General features: G+C 36.3%; 1 protein-coding gene across 1 annotated transcript; it reads left to right on the top strand.

The window, feature by feature from the left end:
* Positions 1–1,322: 1,322 nt before the first annotated feature.
* LOC124235784 (ubiquitin-like) lies at positions 1,323–1,829 on the top strand. The gene has a single exon (XM_046654216.1). It carries the CDS (start codon positions 1,331–1,333, stop codon positions 1,712–1,714), a length of 384 nt encoding a protein of 127 aa, XP_046510172.1. The 5' UTR covers positions 1,323–1,330; the 3' UTR covers positions 1,715–1,829.
* Positions 1,830–18,481: the final 16,652 nt, after the last annotated feature.

The following is an 18,481-nucleotide window of genomic DNA, read 5'->3' as shown; positions in this document are numbered from 1 at the left end:
TTGTAAACTGAAGGTAACTGTTAGATACGCAAATTCTGTCTTGTCTGGTAGAGGTTTAACTGACTTCCTCTCCAACTGTGGAAAAAACAGTTTTGGTACTTAGATGTAAATTGGACTGGATTCTGTTACTTGTACAAATTAACAATCCTTACCAAATTTTCAATTCTTCCAGTTTTCTTCAATGTCTGACTACAATTCTCCAAACTAACTTTTCAGTTTTTCTCCCTCCTGCTTGAGTTGGCATCATAGAGACCTAAGATCTAACTGCCCAGATCTCTTCTTGTGTTCTAGGCTGCCTTGCAGTTGGCCCTTTTACTCAAGATCTGAAGAAGCCCTGCAAGCTGAAGCCAGACAATTTGGCATAAGCCCCGAAAGACTCAACATCACAGAAGACCATGCATGGGAAAGAAAGTCTGGCAAAATACTTCCATCACACATGCCCCTATATAAGAATGTGGCTAATGCCGCCAAGACCATCAACATCCCAGCTCGAGAGTTTTAAGAAACTCAATAAGTGGTCCTGCATAACTGAAAGATTGTCCTCCAATTAGCTCTTAGAATCCACTGGATTGATTACTCTCAAGGATCCACTCCTAGTGCTTTAATTTAATGCAACTTTTTCCATTAATATTTTCTCTTCTTCATTCAGACATATTTATTTTAAAATATCTGATCTCTAGAACTCTGAAAACAACTAACTTTTGCCACCAACTCTCAACTCAACTGGAGACTGACAATGTTGAACTTTATCTGCGCCCTGTATTCCCAAAACAAAAATGGTTAAGAAACCCCCTCCCGTTTTTTTCCTGGAAATAGCTAATTGCTAATGACCACCCTGCCCTCTCATATTCCCAGATAAGACCCATCTCTGTTCTTCCTCGTGACTCCCATTAGACTTGTGGATGATTCTCTTGTCTACCACCTCTGCCAAACCCCAGGCCTACATCCTTCTCTTTGAGATGTTCCTCATTAATGAGCCTATTGCAATAGCCTGAATAAAATCATCTCCTTAATTGTCTAGTGCATTTTGTCTTCCACAATAGGGGTTGGGTTACACAGGTGCCTGCATTTGTCAAAAAATCATGAAATGATACAATTCAGGTTTGTGTATTTCATTAAACATAAATTTTACCTCCAAAGAAAAAAGTTGGAATGTAAATAAACAGGGAACCATAGCTAATGATAGGCAGGCTTAGTTGTTTAGAGGTGAGAAGAATGGATGTCTGCAACTTACTTTGAAATATGTCAAAAAAAACGAGATGAGGCCCTCTTTCTCTTCAACGAGGCGGCCGAGCGGGTCGGTGTCGGTGGCTTTGCGGCAGACGCAGACATGCAGATCTTTGTGAAGACCCTGACGGGCAAGACCATCACCCTCGAGGTTGAGCCCAGTGACACCATTGAGAATGTTAAAGCTAAAATCCAAGACAAGGAGGGCATCCCACCTGACCAGCAGCGTCTGATTTTTGCCGGCAAACAGCTGGAGGACGGCCGCACTCTCTCAGACTACAATATCCAGAAAGAGTCCACTCTGCACTTGGTGCTCCGCCTGCGGGGCGGCATCATTGAGCCTTCCCTCCGCCAGCTCGCCCAGAAATACAACTGCCACAAGACGATTTGCTGCAAGTGTTATGCTCGCCTGCACCCTCGTGCTGTCAACTGCCGCAAGAAGTGCGGCCACACCAACAACCTGCGCCCCAAGAAGAAGGTCAAATAAGGCCCCTCCTCTGGCTCCTCCTTTGCCCGAAGGGTCACCTCCTGCCTGAGCCCCATGGCCCTGGGGCCTCAATAAAGTTTCCCTTTCATTGACTGGAAAAAAAAAAAAAAAAAAAAAACAACGAGATGAATTGATCCATCCATAAAAGGATGGATTCTTAAATAGTTTGTAATTAAGCAAATATAGGAAAAAGTTAATTACTGAATCTAGGTTGTGAGTTTATTAGCGTTCACATCATCTTAATGGTAAAATATAGAATTCTTTTACTGTAAGATTGGGAAGAAGTCAAGGATATCATCTTTCACTATTTCTATTCAAATTTGTACCACAGGACTTAGTGCAATAAGGAAAGAAAAGAAATAAAAGGCATAAAAATTGGAATGAAGAAAATAAATCTGTTTCAATTTTCAAATAGGATTGTTCATGTAGAAAATCCTAAAGCAATTACTAGCACTAGTAAGTGAACTTAGCCAGGTCATAGGATAGAAGTTCAATATATGAATATTAATTATACTTTTATATACCAGTGCAAATAACTAGAAAACAAAATTTTTAAAAAAGCATTTACAACAGTATCAACAAAATAAATACCTAGGAATAAATATAATGAAAGAGATTCAAGATCTCTACTTTATAATCTATGAAACATTTCTGAGAGAAATAAAGAAGATCTAAATAAATGAAGCTATACCATGTCCTTGAATGAGAAGACTCAATATTCTTATGATGTCAATTCTCCTCAAATTGATCCATAGATTCAACTAAATTTCAAGTGACTTCAGACTTACAATAATAAAAATAAAATAAATAATTAAAATGTAGAAGTGAGCTATTCCGATTTTAACAATCTTTAGAGACGTATAAAGACAACAGAGCTAGTTTTAACTTAATAAGAATTCATCCAATTTGCTGACATTTCAAAATACCATTAAAACAAGGTATCTTATTTGAAAGAGCATGAGATTAGTGAAGCAACTTAGATTTCAGTGGCATTTGTGGCCACAAACCTTGGCAATGACCTTAGACACATTATCGAAACTTTACTCAGATATTCAGTTCATAGACCCTTATCAACCCAGAAAAACTTTACTAAAAACTGGAAACAACTCAATCACTAAAATATAATTTTAAAATAGGGAAGTGGAAGTAAAAATAAGCTGTTGAATTAATGTCTAGTAGGTTAAAATAATTTGACTTGTATATTAATATACAAATTTAATCTGTAATATGATTCACTTGGTTTTTTAAAAATCAGTAAGGATGTTCAGCTCTTTTACTTTAAATTGAGCTCTATTTTTAACGGCTAATTTTTTTTTCAATAATGAGCTGCATTGTTATTTAAGTTCTAAATTGGATTCATTTATGTTTGGATAGATCTCATCTGTAGCATCGACAATAGTGCTAATATGAACACTCCTGAATAGACAGGTACTCCTATTTGAAAGACAGATTATTTTTACATATGTGCTATAATGCACACACCCAGGCACACAATATTTATAATGATAAGATTGAGAAATGGGCCTATACTGCTTAAATAAACTAGCAATGCTTTTTAAAAGTTAAAGCATAGATAATGAAATATAATATAGAAAACTTCTAAAATCAAATATAAAATGGCTGGGATTTAAAAATTTTCTGATTGGAGTCTACAGTTTACAGCCTAATGTTCACAAAAACTGTCAAGTACTTTTGATTAAAATACAAATGCAAATGTAGTTTGCATGAGTAGCCACATAGCATCTAGATTAATGGCAAAATTAAGCAGGGCCTCTCCAATCAATTCTCTAATAGAATGAAGGAAAAAAAGAGTAAAAAATCACGAGTCATAAAAGGAAGGAGCCCTAAGTATTAAAAAAATAAAACTGAAAATTCTGCTACGAAATGGCTTAACATAACCCCTAACCCCACCATCAATCCACAAAAATAGTGTTAAGAAAAGAAGGTAAGTCAGCAGACCCTACGAATTGTTCACTCACTTTCTCCAACATAGGGAGAGGCAGGTCCAGAAGGTGCAGGTCTGAGACGTGGAAAAGAATAATCCTGAAGAGTGAAAGCACCCAGCGTTCCAAGAGAACGCTCATCAGTGCTTGCCACGTTCAAAGACGACATCCACAAGAATTGCGCTGCATCCCTGGCTGGTGAAGTCAAACATTTAACGGGATCTCAGAAGAAAGTGCTGAACCCAGTTCCACCATCCATAGCTGAACCACCTCCCCTCCCCTTCCACCTCCATCCTCTTAATACTCACTCTCAGATCACAGAATAAATAGAAAGCAATATCCAGTTTATCGGGTGTGTACAGAGGAGGGTAGAATGGAAGGGAGAGATGACAAACTAAATAAACAGAGAAATGGCAAAAATAAGTGGCCCACACCATATCAGAAATAAACGGAAGGTCTAGGTCTGGGGTTCTCAGACTTTGCTGCATTTTAGAATAATTCTTACGCCTAGGCTATTTCCCATACCGATTAGACCAGAATCTCATGCATTAGTATTCTTTAAAACTCCCCAGCTTTCTTCAATGTGCAGTGAAGTTTGAGCAGCACCTCTCAAACATTAATGTGCATAAGGATCACCTGGGGATCTTGTTAAAATGCAGTTTCTGTTTCAGAAGGTCCTGGGTAGGGTCTTTGAGTCTGCATTTCTAATAAGTCTCCAGGTGATACCAACATCTCTGGTTTGCTACACTGTGGGTAGCAAGAGTCTAAACAGAACTGATGACGTAAAGTTGAGAAAAGTGAAAGGAGAAAAGCATACAAATTATGCAAATATATATTTTTTAAAAAGACAAGAAAACAAAAGAAGATAAGGAACAGAAAATCAAAGACAGCCAAAGAATCCAGTTGAATAAAAAAATACAATCAAAGAAAGAGCAACAAAATCTGGAAAGTTGCTGTGTGCTCCAGCATTTAATAAGAATTTGAAATGAGTAAAACACCAGGTCAAAAAGAAGATAATAAAACAACAGATAAAAAAACGGAAAAAGAGAATGCCAAGATAAGGGGAAAAGATGGAGAACCAAACAACATCAGACATCCAAATGTTAGACAAAATAAAAACAGATAAGAGTTGTGAAATAACCAGAATGAACCACAAAAAAAAATCAAAAGGATTAAAACAAATACTGAGAAAATGGTGAATATAAGGAATATGGATAAACTCAATAAGTATAACTGATATCTTCTAATTAAAGAATCCAATAAGCAGATCAGGAAAAAAATTCACAGACATATGGGAAATGTTCTCTTAAATGAGGAAAATAAATGAATCTGTAACTTGAAAGGATAGAACATACATCAAGATCTAAAACAGCCAAAGTTAAAATATATTCTCAATAAGTGACTTAATTTCAAGAATAAAGAAAAAACATTTAGGGGCCGGCCTATGGCCGAGTGGTTAAGTTTGCACGACACGCTTCTGCAGCCCAGGGCTTTGCCGGTTTGGATCCCTGGCCCGGACACGGCACTGCTCATCAGGCCATGCTGAGGTAGTGTCCCACATAGCACAATCAGAAAGACCACAACTACAATATACAACTATGTACTGGGGGGCTTTAGGGAGAAGAAGAAAAGAATAAAATAAGATTGGAAACAGATGTTAGCTCAGGTTCCAATCCTTAAAAAAAAAAAAAGAAATAAAGTTTGCAGGAAAAAAATGAAGTTATAAAAAGAAAAAGACCAGGCTTAAACTTTTCCATTACATCCTTCAACGTCAAAAGACAATGGAAGAAAGTCTACAAAGTTCTAAGGAAAATAAAAGTATATACTAAGAATATTTTAAGTGGCTAAGCTTATTCAAATACAAATGCAACAGAGAGATATTCTTGATCATGAAAAAACCTCAGAAAATACAGATGAATTCTTCTTAAAAACACAAATGAGTTAGTGATGACATGCAGCCAACCAAGGCATAAAGAAAAATGAGGAAATCAGGAATGGAGAAAGCCATATTAAAATTACTGGAGCTGGTTCTGCTTCTGGCATAACACAGAGAGGAGCTTTGTGGATCTGCTTCCCAGTGGAAATGGTAGATGTTATTTAAAAACAACATTTAAAGTCTCTGGAAATGGTCATAAGTACACACAAAAAATGAGGACACATTTATTCAAGAAAATCTACTAAAACTTGGTCAGGTCAAAAGTGTCTGTGATATTTGAACAACAACTTGCTCCCTGCCTTTCCCTTTCCACCTCAGATGGAAACTCCAATCAAGACTTGGTATAGCCAAGAACACAAGGCTCCTTCTCCCCTCAGCTACCAGGCAGACAGTTATCTTCTGGAGGTTGCAGGAGAACATTAATATTTCTCATCCTGAACCAGCTACCTGTTGCTGAGGCTAATTTTAGGTGAATATAGATGAAAAGTGGAGGTTTCCTTCTTCTACTCAGCCTAAGCTCATGGGATGGAGGCTCTGTCTTGAGCACGGTGCTGCTGAGAATACTGCAGCCCAAACTACCCTCACCCCAGCTTGTAAGGCAGTGGTTCCACACTAGGAGAAGCAAGCTGGAAAGACTTAAGGCTACTGCCCACCCCACCCAAATAAGGACTTAGCTCCAAAAACAGGGTTGCCACACAGAGAGAAGCACACTATTGTCCCCTCACGCACAGCTCTAGAGCTGTGGTGCAGAGATTTTGCCCAGCAGGAGTAGCAGCTCTAAAACAGATAGATCCTAACTTCTTCTCAAAGGAACAGACCTCATCTGCAACAGAGTGTGGAGAAGTTCAAGCCTAAGGGGGCTCTGAATAAAAAAGTAGTGCTGTAGTGAAAGGTAATTGGAAGGAAATTAGTAGATTCATTGGAGATAAATGCTAAATGGGCTGGATTGTTTGGCAGAGTGAATGGAGGAGAGAGACAACTGAGAGAAACTCTCCTGGAGTCAGAACAAATCTGATACACTGACCTCAGGAATTATTCCCTCATAGGACCCCAAATTTGATGAGACCCATTTGTAGAGGAATTTATGCTCTAGGATATTAATGAAAATATTAGAAGAAATAGTCAGCAATTATTGGAACTTCACAACTCGATATATTCAAGCATTAAAAGAGTGATGGAAAGCCCTGCCAAAGCCACTGTCATCTGAGGGTGACTGTGGTCATACCCAAGGCTGCACCACCTGAGGAGCAATATCAGAGACTTAACACTACATGAGGAATACAGACTTCACTAAAACAATCCAGCCAATCACTAAATAAATAAACAGGCAAGTAACAATAACAAGCCCCAGAGTAGGGGACCAGTACCCAGACTGGTTACTATATATTGTCTAAAGTGTCCAGTTTCCAACAAAAAATTAGGAGGCATGCAAAGAAACAGGAAAGTATGATGCATAGATCAAGAAGAAGAAAGAAAGAAAAAGTAGGCACCAGAAACTGCCTGTGAGCATGACCGGAAGTCAGATTTAACAAGTAAGACTTAAAAGTAGCCATAATAAATATGTTCAAACAACAAAACGAAATCATGATTAAAGTAAAGGAAGGTATGATGACAACATCACAGCAAACGGACAGTACCAATAAAGAGTCAGAATTTATAAAAAAGAAAGAAACACAATGGACACTGTGGAGTTGTAAAGTATAATAACGGAAATAAAAATTTCACTAGAGGGGTTTCACAGTAGATTTGAATTAGCAGAAGAAAGAATTAGTACACTTGAAGATAAGTCAATGGTGATTATGTACTCTAAAGAACAGAAAGAGAAAAATAAGAAAAATGAACAGAGCCTCAAAGAAATATGGGACTCAATTAAGAACATAAATATACGTGTAACAGGAATGCCAGGAGGAGGAGAGAGAGAGAAAAGAATAGACAAAATAGTCAAAGAAATAATGGCTGAAAATTTCCCAAATTTGTTGAAAAACATAATCTACACAGACAGGAAGCTCAATGAATTCCAAGTAGGATAAATTCAAAGAGATTCACAAACAGACCCATCATAGCCAAAATGTTGAAAGACAAAATAAGGGGGAAAATGTTGAAAACAGTAAGAGAAAAAGCACTTGTAACTTGCATGGGAACGCCAATAAGATTACTAGCTGACTTTTCATCAGAACAATGGAGTCTAGAAGGCACTGGCATAACATGTTCTAAGTTCACAGAAAAACACTCTCAACCAAAAATCCTACATGGAAGAAAGCTATCTTGCAAAAAGGAAAGTGAAATAAACACATTCTCAGGTAAACAAAAACTGAGAAAATTTGTTGCTAGCAGATAACACATAAGAAATACTAAGGGAAGTTCTTTGGGATGAAAGCACATGATCCCAGGCAGTAATCTGAATCAAAATGATAAAAAACAAATAAAGCACACTAAGGTGATTACATAATTATAAAAGACAGTATAAATGCATGTTTTTTCTCATTTATTAAATGATTTTAAAAGCAATTGAATGAAATAATACGAATATAACATGTCATTGTACCCATAACATATATAAATGTAATATATTTGTTACTAACAGCACAAAAGAGGTTGATGGGAACAAATCTGTAGTGGGCTAAGGGAATAACCCCAGATGGTAACTTAACCCCACAGGAACAAATGAAGAGAACCCTTATCTCAGTTTTTTTTTTTAATTATATAAAACAATAATTATAGCGATGGCATGTTGGGTTTGTAACATTTAGATATATAATATGTACACAAATAATATCACTAAAGAGAAAAAAAGGAATAGATTTACATAGGAGCAGCATTTCTGTAGGTCACTGGAATTAAGTTAGTGTAAATCTAAAGCAAACTCTGAAAGGTAAAGATGTGTATGGTAAACACTAGAGCAAGCACTAAAGAAATAACTGAAAAAATATACTGAAAAAAATCACTACAGAAATTAAAATGCTACATTAGGAAATATTCACTTAATTTAAAAGGAAGCAATAAAGGAGAAATAGAGGCACAAAAAAGACATGAGATATACAGAACACAAAAAAAAATGGGAGATGTAAATCCAACTATATCAATAACAACATTAAATGTGAATGGATTAAATAATCTAGTTAAAAGGCAGAGACTGTCAGACTAGATAAAAAAACAAGACCCAATTCAATGCTGCCCAAAGGATGAAAAGTAGAAATGAGAAAGATATATCATGCAAATGGCAACTACAAGAAAGAGGAAGTACTCACAATAATATCAGGGAGAGCAGACTTTAAAATAAAAACACACTAAGAGAGATAAAGAAGGACATTTTATAATGATAAAAGGATCAATAAATCAGAAAGATGTAACAATTATAAACATTTATGTGCCTAATAGCAGAGCACCAAACTTTATGATGCAAAATTGACAGAAATAAAGGGAGAAACAGCTCAAAAATAATAGTTGGATATTCAACACCCAACTCTCAATAATAAATAGAACAATTAGGCAAAAGATCAATAAAGGAATAGAAGTCTCATATAACACAATAAACCAACTAGACCTAACAGACCTCTACAGGTCTTCTCCCCTGAATAATAGCAGAATATATACCCTTCTCAAGTACACATGGAACATTCTCCGGGATAGGCCATAAAACAAACCTCAATATGTCTAAAAGGATAGATATAATACAAGTATGTTCTCCAACAACAGTGGAATGAAATTAGAAATCAATAGCAGAAAGAAACTTGGGAAACTACAAATATGTGAAAATTAAACAACACACTCTTAAATTATCACATGGGTCAAAGAAGAAATCAAAATGGAAATTAGAAAATACTTTAAGATAAATGAAACAAAGGCACAACATACCAAAACTTATGGGATGTAGCTAAATCATTGTTTATAGAGAAATTTACAGCTGTGATGCCTACATTAAAAAGAAGAAAGATCTCAAATCCATAACGTAAACTGCCACTGTAAGTCACCAGAGGAAAAAAGAAAACTAAACCTAAAGCAAACACAAAGAAGGAAATAATAAAGATTAGATCAGAAATTAATCAAATAGAGATTATAAAATCAATGAAACTAAAAGATGGTTCTTGGAAAAGATCAACAAAACTGAAAACTTCTGTCGTGTGTTGAAAAATCTCTCGTTCCCACACCTCCAAGTGAAATCCGTATCAACCTGTGAAACTTGTGAATGATACTTTACATGGTAAAAGGTGTGCTTGCATTAAGGATCCAGAGAGGAAAAGCCTATGCTGAATTATCTGAGTTGTGGCCAAAATGCCATGGCAAGCGTCCTCATAAGTCAGCAGCAGAGGGAGATTTGGCACAGACATACAGAGAGGAGAACAGAGAGAGGAGGAGGCAATGTGAACACAGAGGCGACAAAAAATGCCAAGGATTGCTGCAGCCATGAGAATCTAGGAGAGAGGCATGGGAAGGATTCTTTCCTAGAGACTCCAGAGGGGAGCATGGTCCTACCAACACCTTGATTTTAGGCTTCTGGCCTCCACAACTGTGAAGAAATAAATTTCTGCTGTCTTAGGCCACCCGTTTTGCGGCAATATTACGGCAGCCAGAGGAAACTAATACATCTTTAGCTAGATTGATCAGGAGAAGAAAAAAGAAGCCTCCAGTTACTGAAGTAAGAAATGAAAGAGGTGTTATTATTACTGGCATTACAAATATCAAAAAACATTATAAAGCAATACTATGAATAATGTGTACTAACAAATTAGACAAATGAAATGGATAAATTCCTAGAAAGGCAAAAATTACTAAAAGTTTTCTACACTTTACTTACAGTGGTAAAATGTTGATATCTGTAGAGTAGAATAAGTCACATATGTATAGTGTAACACCCAGGACCACCACCACAAAACTATATGAACATCTGCACTCAAATACACTAAGTAAATAAAGGTGAAATCCTAAAAGAGTGTTCCAGTAACCCACAGGAAGGCAAAAAAAGAGAAAGGGAGGAAAGAGAATGAGAGGAAACAAGCAGAAGACAAATAATAAAATGGCTCTAAACATATAAATATGTTTGGTACTTACATATCAATGATTAGCTTAAATATAAATGGTCTAAACATACACAACGAAAAGAAAGAGATTGGCATTGTGAATTTAGGTAAATTGACCCAACTATATGTGACTAATAAGCAAATCAAATTCAAAATTTACCACTTCGAGTGAGGTATGGAAAACTTGCTTCAAACTGAAAATAAAAAGATATACAACGATTAATCAAAAAACACACAAGTGGCTATATTAATATCTAATAAAGTATACTTCAGAGCAAAGAAAGTTATTAGAGACAAATATAATGATAAAATAATCAACCAACCAAGAAGATATAATGGTCCTACATGTATATGCACTAAAAGACAGAGCCACAAAATACATGAAGCACAAACTAATAGAGCTGAAAGAAGAAATAGACAAATCCACAGTTGTAGGTGGGGACTTCAACGCTCTCCCCATCACTAGGAAATCAGAAAATCAGCAAGGGTGTAGGAGATCTGAACAATGCAGTCAACCAACAGAATCTAAATGACATATATAGAAAAATCCACCCAAACAGCAGAGCGCACATCTTTTTTCAAGTGCTCATGTTACATTTACCAAGATAGACCATATTTTGGCCATAAAACATGCTTCACAAATTTAAAGAATTGAAATAATACAGTGTGTTCTCTGACCTTAACAAAATCAAACTAGAAATCAATAACAGAAAGATAACAGGAAAATCTCTAAACAACACGTCTAAACAACCTATGGTTCAAAGAAGATACCTATTTAAGCACATATAACTGAGTAAAAATGAAAATACAACATATCAAAATATGTGAGATGCAGCTTAAGTAGTGCTAAGAGAGAAATTTATAACATCAAATGCTTAAATTAGAAATGAGGAAGGGTCTCAAATCAATAATCTAAATTCTTACATTAAAAAAACTAACAAAATAAATCCAAAGCATGTAGAAAAGGGAAGTAATAACGATAAGAGCAGAAATTAATGACATTGAAAATAGGAAATTAACAGAAAAAATCACTGAAACCAAAAGCAGGTGTTTTTGAAAAAATTAATCAACCTCTAGCAAGTTTAACAAAAAATTAAGGGAAAGATGACACAGCTTATCAATATCAGAGCTAAGACGGGGGATATTACCACAGATCTTGCAGCCATAAAAGGATAACAGAGGAATAGTGTAAGTAATTTTACACTCATGAATTTGACAACTTAGTAGAAATGGACACTTTCCTCAAAAACCACAAACTACCAAAACTCAGCCAAGATAAAACAGATAATCTGAAAAGTACTGCAAAAATTTAAAAAATAGAATTCATAAATAAAATCTCTAGAAAAAGAAATCTCCACACTCAGATGGTTCCACTGGACACTTTTACAAAAACATTTAGCAGAGAATTAAAACCAATTTTACACAATCTCTTCCAGAAAAAAAAGAAGATGGAATACTTCCCAATTCATTTCATAAGGCCAATATTATGCTGATATAAAACCTAACAAAGATAGCACAGAGAAAGAAAACTACAGACCAATATCTCTCAAGAACTTAGACACAAAAATCCTCAAAAAAATATTGATAAATCAAAACCAACAATGTATAAAAAGAATTATATACCATTATCAAGTGGAATTTATTCCTGATATGCAAGGCTAGTTCAATTAGAAAATCAATTAATGTAATGCACTATATTGACAGGCTAAAGAACAAAAATTAAAGGATCATATCAATTAACACTGAAAAGACGCTTGACAAAATCCAACATCTATTCCCGATAAATGTTGGGAATAGACTATTACCACGACTTAATAAAGAACATGTAAAAATAACCTACGGCTAACAGTATACTTAATGATGAAAAACAGAATTCTTTCCACTAAGATCAGGAGCAAGGCAAGAATTTCTGTTCTCACAACTATTATTCAACATAAAACTGAAAGTTCTCGTCAGCATAATAAGGCAAAAAATAAGTAAACAAAAATCATACAGATTGGAAAGAAAGAAAGAAAATTGTCTTGATTTGCGGATGACACAATTATGTACATAGAAAACCCAAAGGAATCTACAAAAGAATGTAGAGTTATTAAGTGCTTCCAGCAGTGTCACAGGATACAAGGTCAACACACAAATATTAATCACATTTCTATATACTAACACAGCCCATGTAGAAACAGAAATTTTTTTTTAAATCATAATTGCTCCAAAGAAAATGCAATACTTAGGTGTACACTTAACAAAACTCTGTGGGATCGACAGCCTTAAAATTATAAAATGGTGATAAGAGGAAATAGAAAACAACCTAAATAACTGGGGAGAGATACCATATTCATGGAATGGAAGATTCACCATACTAAGCATATCCACTCTCCTCAAGTTGATCTATAAGTTTAATGCAATTCTTATCAAAATCTCAGTAAGTTTTTTTAGAAAGAGACAAGGATATCTTAAATTTTCTATGGTAAGACACAGGCCCTAAAGTAGCCGAAACAATCTTGACAAAGAGAATAAAGTGGGGAGAATTGCTCTACTCAATATTAAGATTCACTATATAGCTACATTACTCAAGCTCTGTGGTATGAGTGTAGGAAAATACACATAGATCAATGGAACAGAATATAGGACTCAGAAATAGATCTACACAAGAATATTTACCTAATTTTTGAAAAAGGTGAAAAATTCCATCCAAGAAGGATAGCCTTTTCAACAATGGTTGCTGGAGCAACTGGATACCCATAGGCAATAAAAACGAACCTCAATCTAAACCTCACACCTTACATGAAAATTAACTGAAAATGGATGACAGACAAATGTAAAACATAAAACTATAAAACTTTTAGAAATAACTACAGGAGATAATCTAGATTTATAGAGAGGCAAAGAGGTCTTTAGACTTGACACCTAAACATGATCCCTAAAAAGAAAAATTGGTAAAGTTAAAACTTAAATTGATAAATTTTAAAACTTTTGCTCTGTGAAAGCCCATGCGAAGAGGATGACCAGATAAGCTACAGCCTGGGAGAAAATATTCACAAACCACATAAACCAAAAAGGACTAATATCTAGAATACATAAAGAAATCCCCAAACTCAATAATAAATATTTTAAAAGTCCGGTTAGAAAAGACAAAATACATTAACAGAGGTTTCTGGAGAGGATATGCACTGAAAAGGATACACAGATGGAAAATAAACACATACAAAGAGGTTCATCATCCTTAACTATCAGGGAAATGCAAATTTAAACCCAATGAGGCAGAACCACGAGCTTCAGAACGCTATCATATCAATATCATCACTATCAGAACGGCTATAACAAAAAATAGAGAAGAAAAGAGGTAAACATATTTAAGATAAAATTTATGGATATAGTCAAGCGTAAATATACAAGGAGAGATGTCTAAAATGATCGCCAAATGTAAAAGCCAGTTATTTCTGGATGGAGGGAATTTTGTTGTTATGGCTATTTTCTTAGTATTTATTTGTATTACTTGAACTTTAATAATGTAAAGTTTAAAGATCGTAAAGTCATTAATTTGAAAATACAGTATAAAATGAGCAATAATTCTACTCTACTAACCTACTTGGATTCTATCTTGAGGCCCTTATTTACAATTTAAGAGGAAAATTGTAAATGGCAGCACATCCAGAAGACAACAAGCAGGATGACGCGTTTGAAGAACTCTGAACTAAAGTGTTTTGGGGGGAAAGATCATAGTCATCTTTAAACTATTTGAAAGCTGTCACATAGAAGAGGAAGCGGATGTTATGCGTTATGTTCTAGAAACAAGAGCTACGAGTAGAACAGAACTTCAGAACAGGTCTCCTGATAATCAATCTGCCTCACAAAGGACAGAAGGAGTCCAAGACGAAGCAGGATAAACTTTATGTTAGGAATGTTGTAGAAAGAATGCCTGCAGTTCAGAAGAAGACTAGAATTGTAGAGCGCTAAGGTCTATTTAACCAGAAATCTGCTTTTTTAAAAGGAAAGCCCTCTGGCTACTTTTATTTGCCATTTATCTTGCGTATGGGGTTTCTGACACCTTCCGACCTATCCTTTTGTATCCGCTCCCTCTGGGAGGTGCTCTCTCAAAGACAGGTCTCACAGAGCTTTGATGAGATGCTTCAAGATGGAAAACAATACGTAAATGTGAATCAAAGTGCCTAAACCTTCCAGTGAATTAATTATTACACAACATATCTTTCTATATTATGAACTAGAGAAAGGATTCTCTCCAAATCATCCCTCCTTTTTGAAAATGTAACCAGAAAATTTCTAAGGCAAAAACATGCATTTGTTCACGCTAGAGTTCCCACAGCTGTGCCAAATAGCACTCGGCGTGTGACAGAAGAGAGCCACAAGCAGTGACCTTCAACCCTTCTGGTCCTCACATCTCACTTCTGGGCGGTGCTCCCACTTTCTATGGCAGACCTTTAGGGCACAGTGGAAATTGTTTACTCCTATTACTCCTCACAGATAACATTCAATCAAACTGAGGGCTAGTGACAGTTGTTATTTAAAGGAACCGACACTCATTTTATACAAGTTCCAAAGCATTTGGAAAATTATGTGAAGAATTTTTTAAACAAACATAACGGAACCATTCCTCCACAGCAGCATTTACAAGTGTTTTCTTTCAGGGGCTGGCCCCGTAGCTGAGTGGTTAAGTTCATGTGCTCTGCTTCGGAGGCCCAGGGTTTCACTGGTTCGAATCCTGGGCGCAGTCCTAGCACCTCTAGTCAGGCCATGCTGAGGTGGCATCCCACATGCCACAACTAGAAGGACCCACAACTGAAATATATACAACTATGTACTGGGGGGCTTTGGGGAGAAGAAGGAAAAATAAAATCTTTAAAAAAAAAAGCGTTTTCTTTCAGCAGTTGCTTTCCGTTGTTGTTGTCCTATTTATGGACATACCAGGGAGTCGGGCATTCCATGGTTATCCACAGTAGGTCATGACTTATATACTCTTTCACTGATACATAAATCATCTTGTATGTTCCTTTAGTTATAAAATACAGACAATTCCCACCTTTCAGGTTTACTGTGAGCATTAGAGAACCTGCCAGTAAAAAATCTGACTGAGTGATTAGTTTCATTTTATAGGATTTATCCTTCCAGACATCCAGCTCCTCTAAGGCAGGCTCTGAGAACTACTCTTTTCTAATGGATAAAAATTTGCCTCAAAAGTCTCAGGTACACGAACATAACTTTATTTTATGTTTTAAATTCAAATTAAATATTGTTCCAAATCTTCACTCCCAGTGTCCCCTGCTCATGACTGCCCAGTACTGTTTCATAGTCCCAGGATGTTTAGACAGTACAGAAATGTGGGGAGTGGTCACTGTTTTTAGTTCTTTGAGCTAGTTGTTGAGAAGCTTATTAACCAAATTCAAGTGGTCCCATTAAAGACTAGAACGCCTCTGCTCGCAGCAGCCCCTTCCCCATGCCTCATTTGGCCAAGGGCCTTTACCCACCACGTTTCTCAAGATTAGCAGCTCTTCTCTACCACCTCTTCCGATGCCCTTTCTCTGGTCCTTCCACCTCTTGGGACAAGGGTTCAGATGCCTCATGGCTCCCGGTCTATAGCCTAGCCCCTTATCCCCCCCGAATCTAGACTTTCTAAATCACAAGTCTTTGAGCTTTTTCCTAGATAACAGAAAGGTCTCGAACCCAGGATGCCACCTTCTCACCTTCTTGAAGTGTGCGTGCGTGTGTGAGCGCACTCGCGTGTCAGGGTGGGGAGTTTATTATGAACCCACAGAGAAATGAAACCACTATTTTTTTCAAGTTATCCCATCATTTACTTTTGTATCCCCAGTGCCTAACACAAGCCCAACACTCTATACCTGGTTTGGAGTAGGCGCTCGTGAATATTTAATACGTGTGCAAATGAACCGCAGGCAATGCAGGTGAACGCTCATTAGGCAGGCCCGATCTAAGATCTTAGAACATGGCTAGCCCACTGTTCACTGAAGTTGCAGAACTTGGCGACTTTTACTAAGCACACGTGTCATAAACTTGCTCAACTCCTTGACAATGCCCGTGAAAGTCCCAAGTCCTAAAACCAAAGTTAGCCAAACTTCTTCAAACGAGGTGGCAGGACACCCAGCACGTGGAGGCAGCTGTTATTTCATACTCAACTCTGTAAATACACCCGTCTTAGGAAGCCAGACAGATGACTGATAGTCACGTCTGCCATTCTATACTGTAAATCAGTGGAATGGTTTAAAAAAAATGTCAGCTATTGAAAGCTGTGTTTGCCAAATAACTCTTTAAATTCTCCCCAAATCATTAAAATTTTAACCACTTTGAATATCTTTCTAGAATATATTATATATATCCCTGCTGTCTTGAGCAAATCACAGTAAACATAATCTAACCTTTCTGTGATAATTTACTGTAATCATTACAAACATTCATTATTCCAGCCAATATAAACAGTGGTGTCTACTCGGCACTTTGTAGTAAATTATGCCCTTTGCGTGGCAGAAAATGACCCCAACTGCTGGATTTTCTTAAACCCACAAAATCTGTCTTTCATTACTTTTGAACACTTTTTTAATAAGCACTTTTCTCATTCCTTGCTTGATAATCAGCTATGATGCTTTTGGGCAGTAGCTGTTGTTTTTTTTTTTTATAATTTTTAATTGTTTTGTTCTAAATTGCTGAAGTTTAAAATATGGGAAACCAAGCTTCTTTTCTGATTTAGGAATAAATAAGAACTAATAGTGTCTGATATTCATTGGGCTTATATTTTGTCACCTATTTTTGCTAAAAAGGATATTCAATTTGGGCTCCTGGCTACGTGGAGGCCATGGCGTTCAGATAACTAACTTACATGTATTTACATGGTACTTTGTATTTTTCAGAACAAGGTCATAGTTTTTAATCATTTGCTTCTCATATCAGTCCCATGAGTATTATTTTACATATTTTATAGACGAGAACTTGAGGTTTAGAAGGCCCACTTCCCCATAGTCAATGTAAGAGATTAAAACTTCATCCTTACCTCTTGACCCCAAAGTCTGACACAGTTCACAGCACACTACACTCTGCAAATGTTCTGATCCATTAAAAACTAATTGACCCGATAGGGTCTGGTAATCTCACAAATGATGAAATGGCTGATGGAATTTTAAAATGCAGACTATTTCTTCTCATATATTTAGAATCAAATCTCCACTATTAATCCAGCTACACATATGGACACTGACTAGAAGCTTGGGAACTAGCAGAGATTAAGCAAAGTCAAATAAGACTAAGAAGTAAGCAACTATTAGATGGATCAATTATATAGAGATAGAAATAGATATGGAAGTATGTTTGCAGTGATGAGTTTCCTATATTTCTTCCATCACTGATTATGATATCAATGGTTATGATCAATGATAGCAAAGGTTCCCCACTGGTTGTTATTTTCTAAGAGTGTCTCTAAGTTTGGTTTATTCACTTAACCCTGCCCACACCTCTGCTAGTGATCCCCGATTATTCATTTTTTATTTGAACAGTCTAAGGTGAATGTTTCCTGCTAGGATCTAGACCGTGACAGCCTTGTTTCCTTACAGCATTAGGAAAGGTTGCTGAAAGTTCATGTAGTCTTGGGAGAGGAGCATACAGCAGAGAGATGGGGAAGGGTCATGAGAAACCATCTGACCCCTGAAAGAAGCTTCAATTTCTTATGACATTTCCATTCCCAAGTGGTATGTCTATGATTTTCCACCTTATTCTGTGATGTCCCTGTATCCTTGCAACCCCCACTCTCATCCTTCCACTACAGCCATATGTACACAAATATTTTTTGTTGATGGATATTTACTCTCTGTGTTTGTAATTTCTTATGCTTAGAATCCTCTTTCACCTTTTC

This window comes from Equus quagga, chromosome 2 (assembly GCF_021613505.1).
Source record: "Equus quagga isolate Etosha38 chromosome 2, UCLA_HA_Equagga_1.0, whole genome shotgun sequence".
NCBI lineage: Eukaryota > Metazoa > Chordata > Mammalia > Perissodactyla > Equidae > Equus > Equus quagga.
The sequence above is the reverse complement of the archived record's forward strand: the minus strand, read 5'-3'. Positions and strand labels throughout refer to the sequence as shown.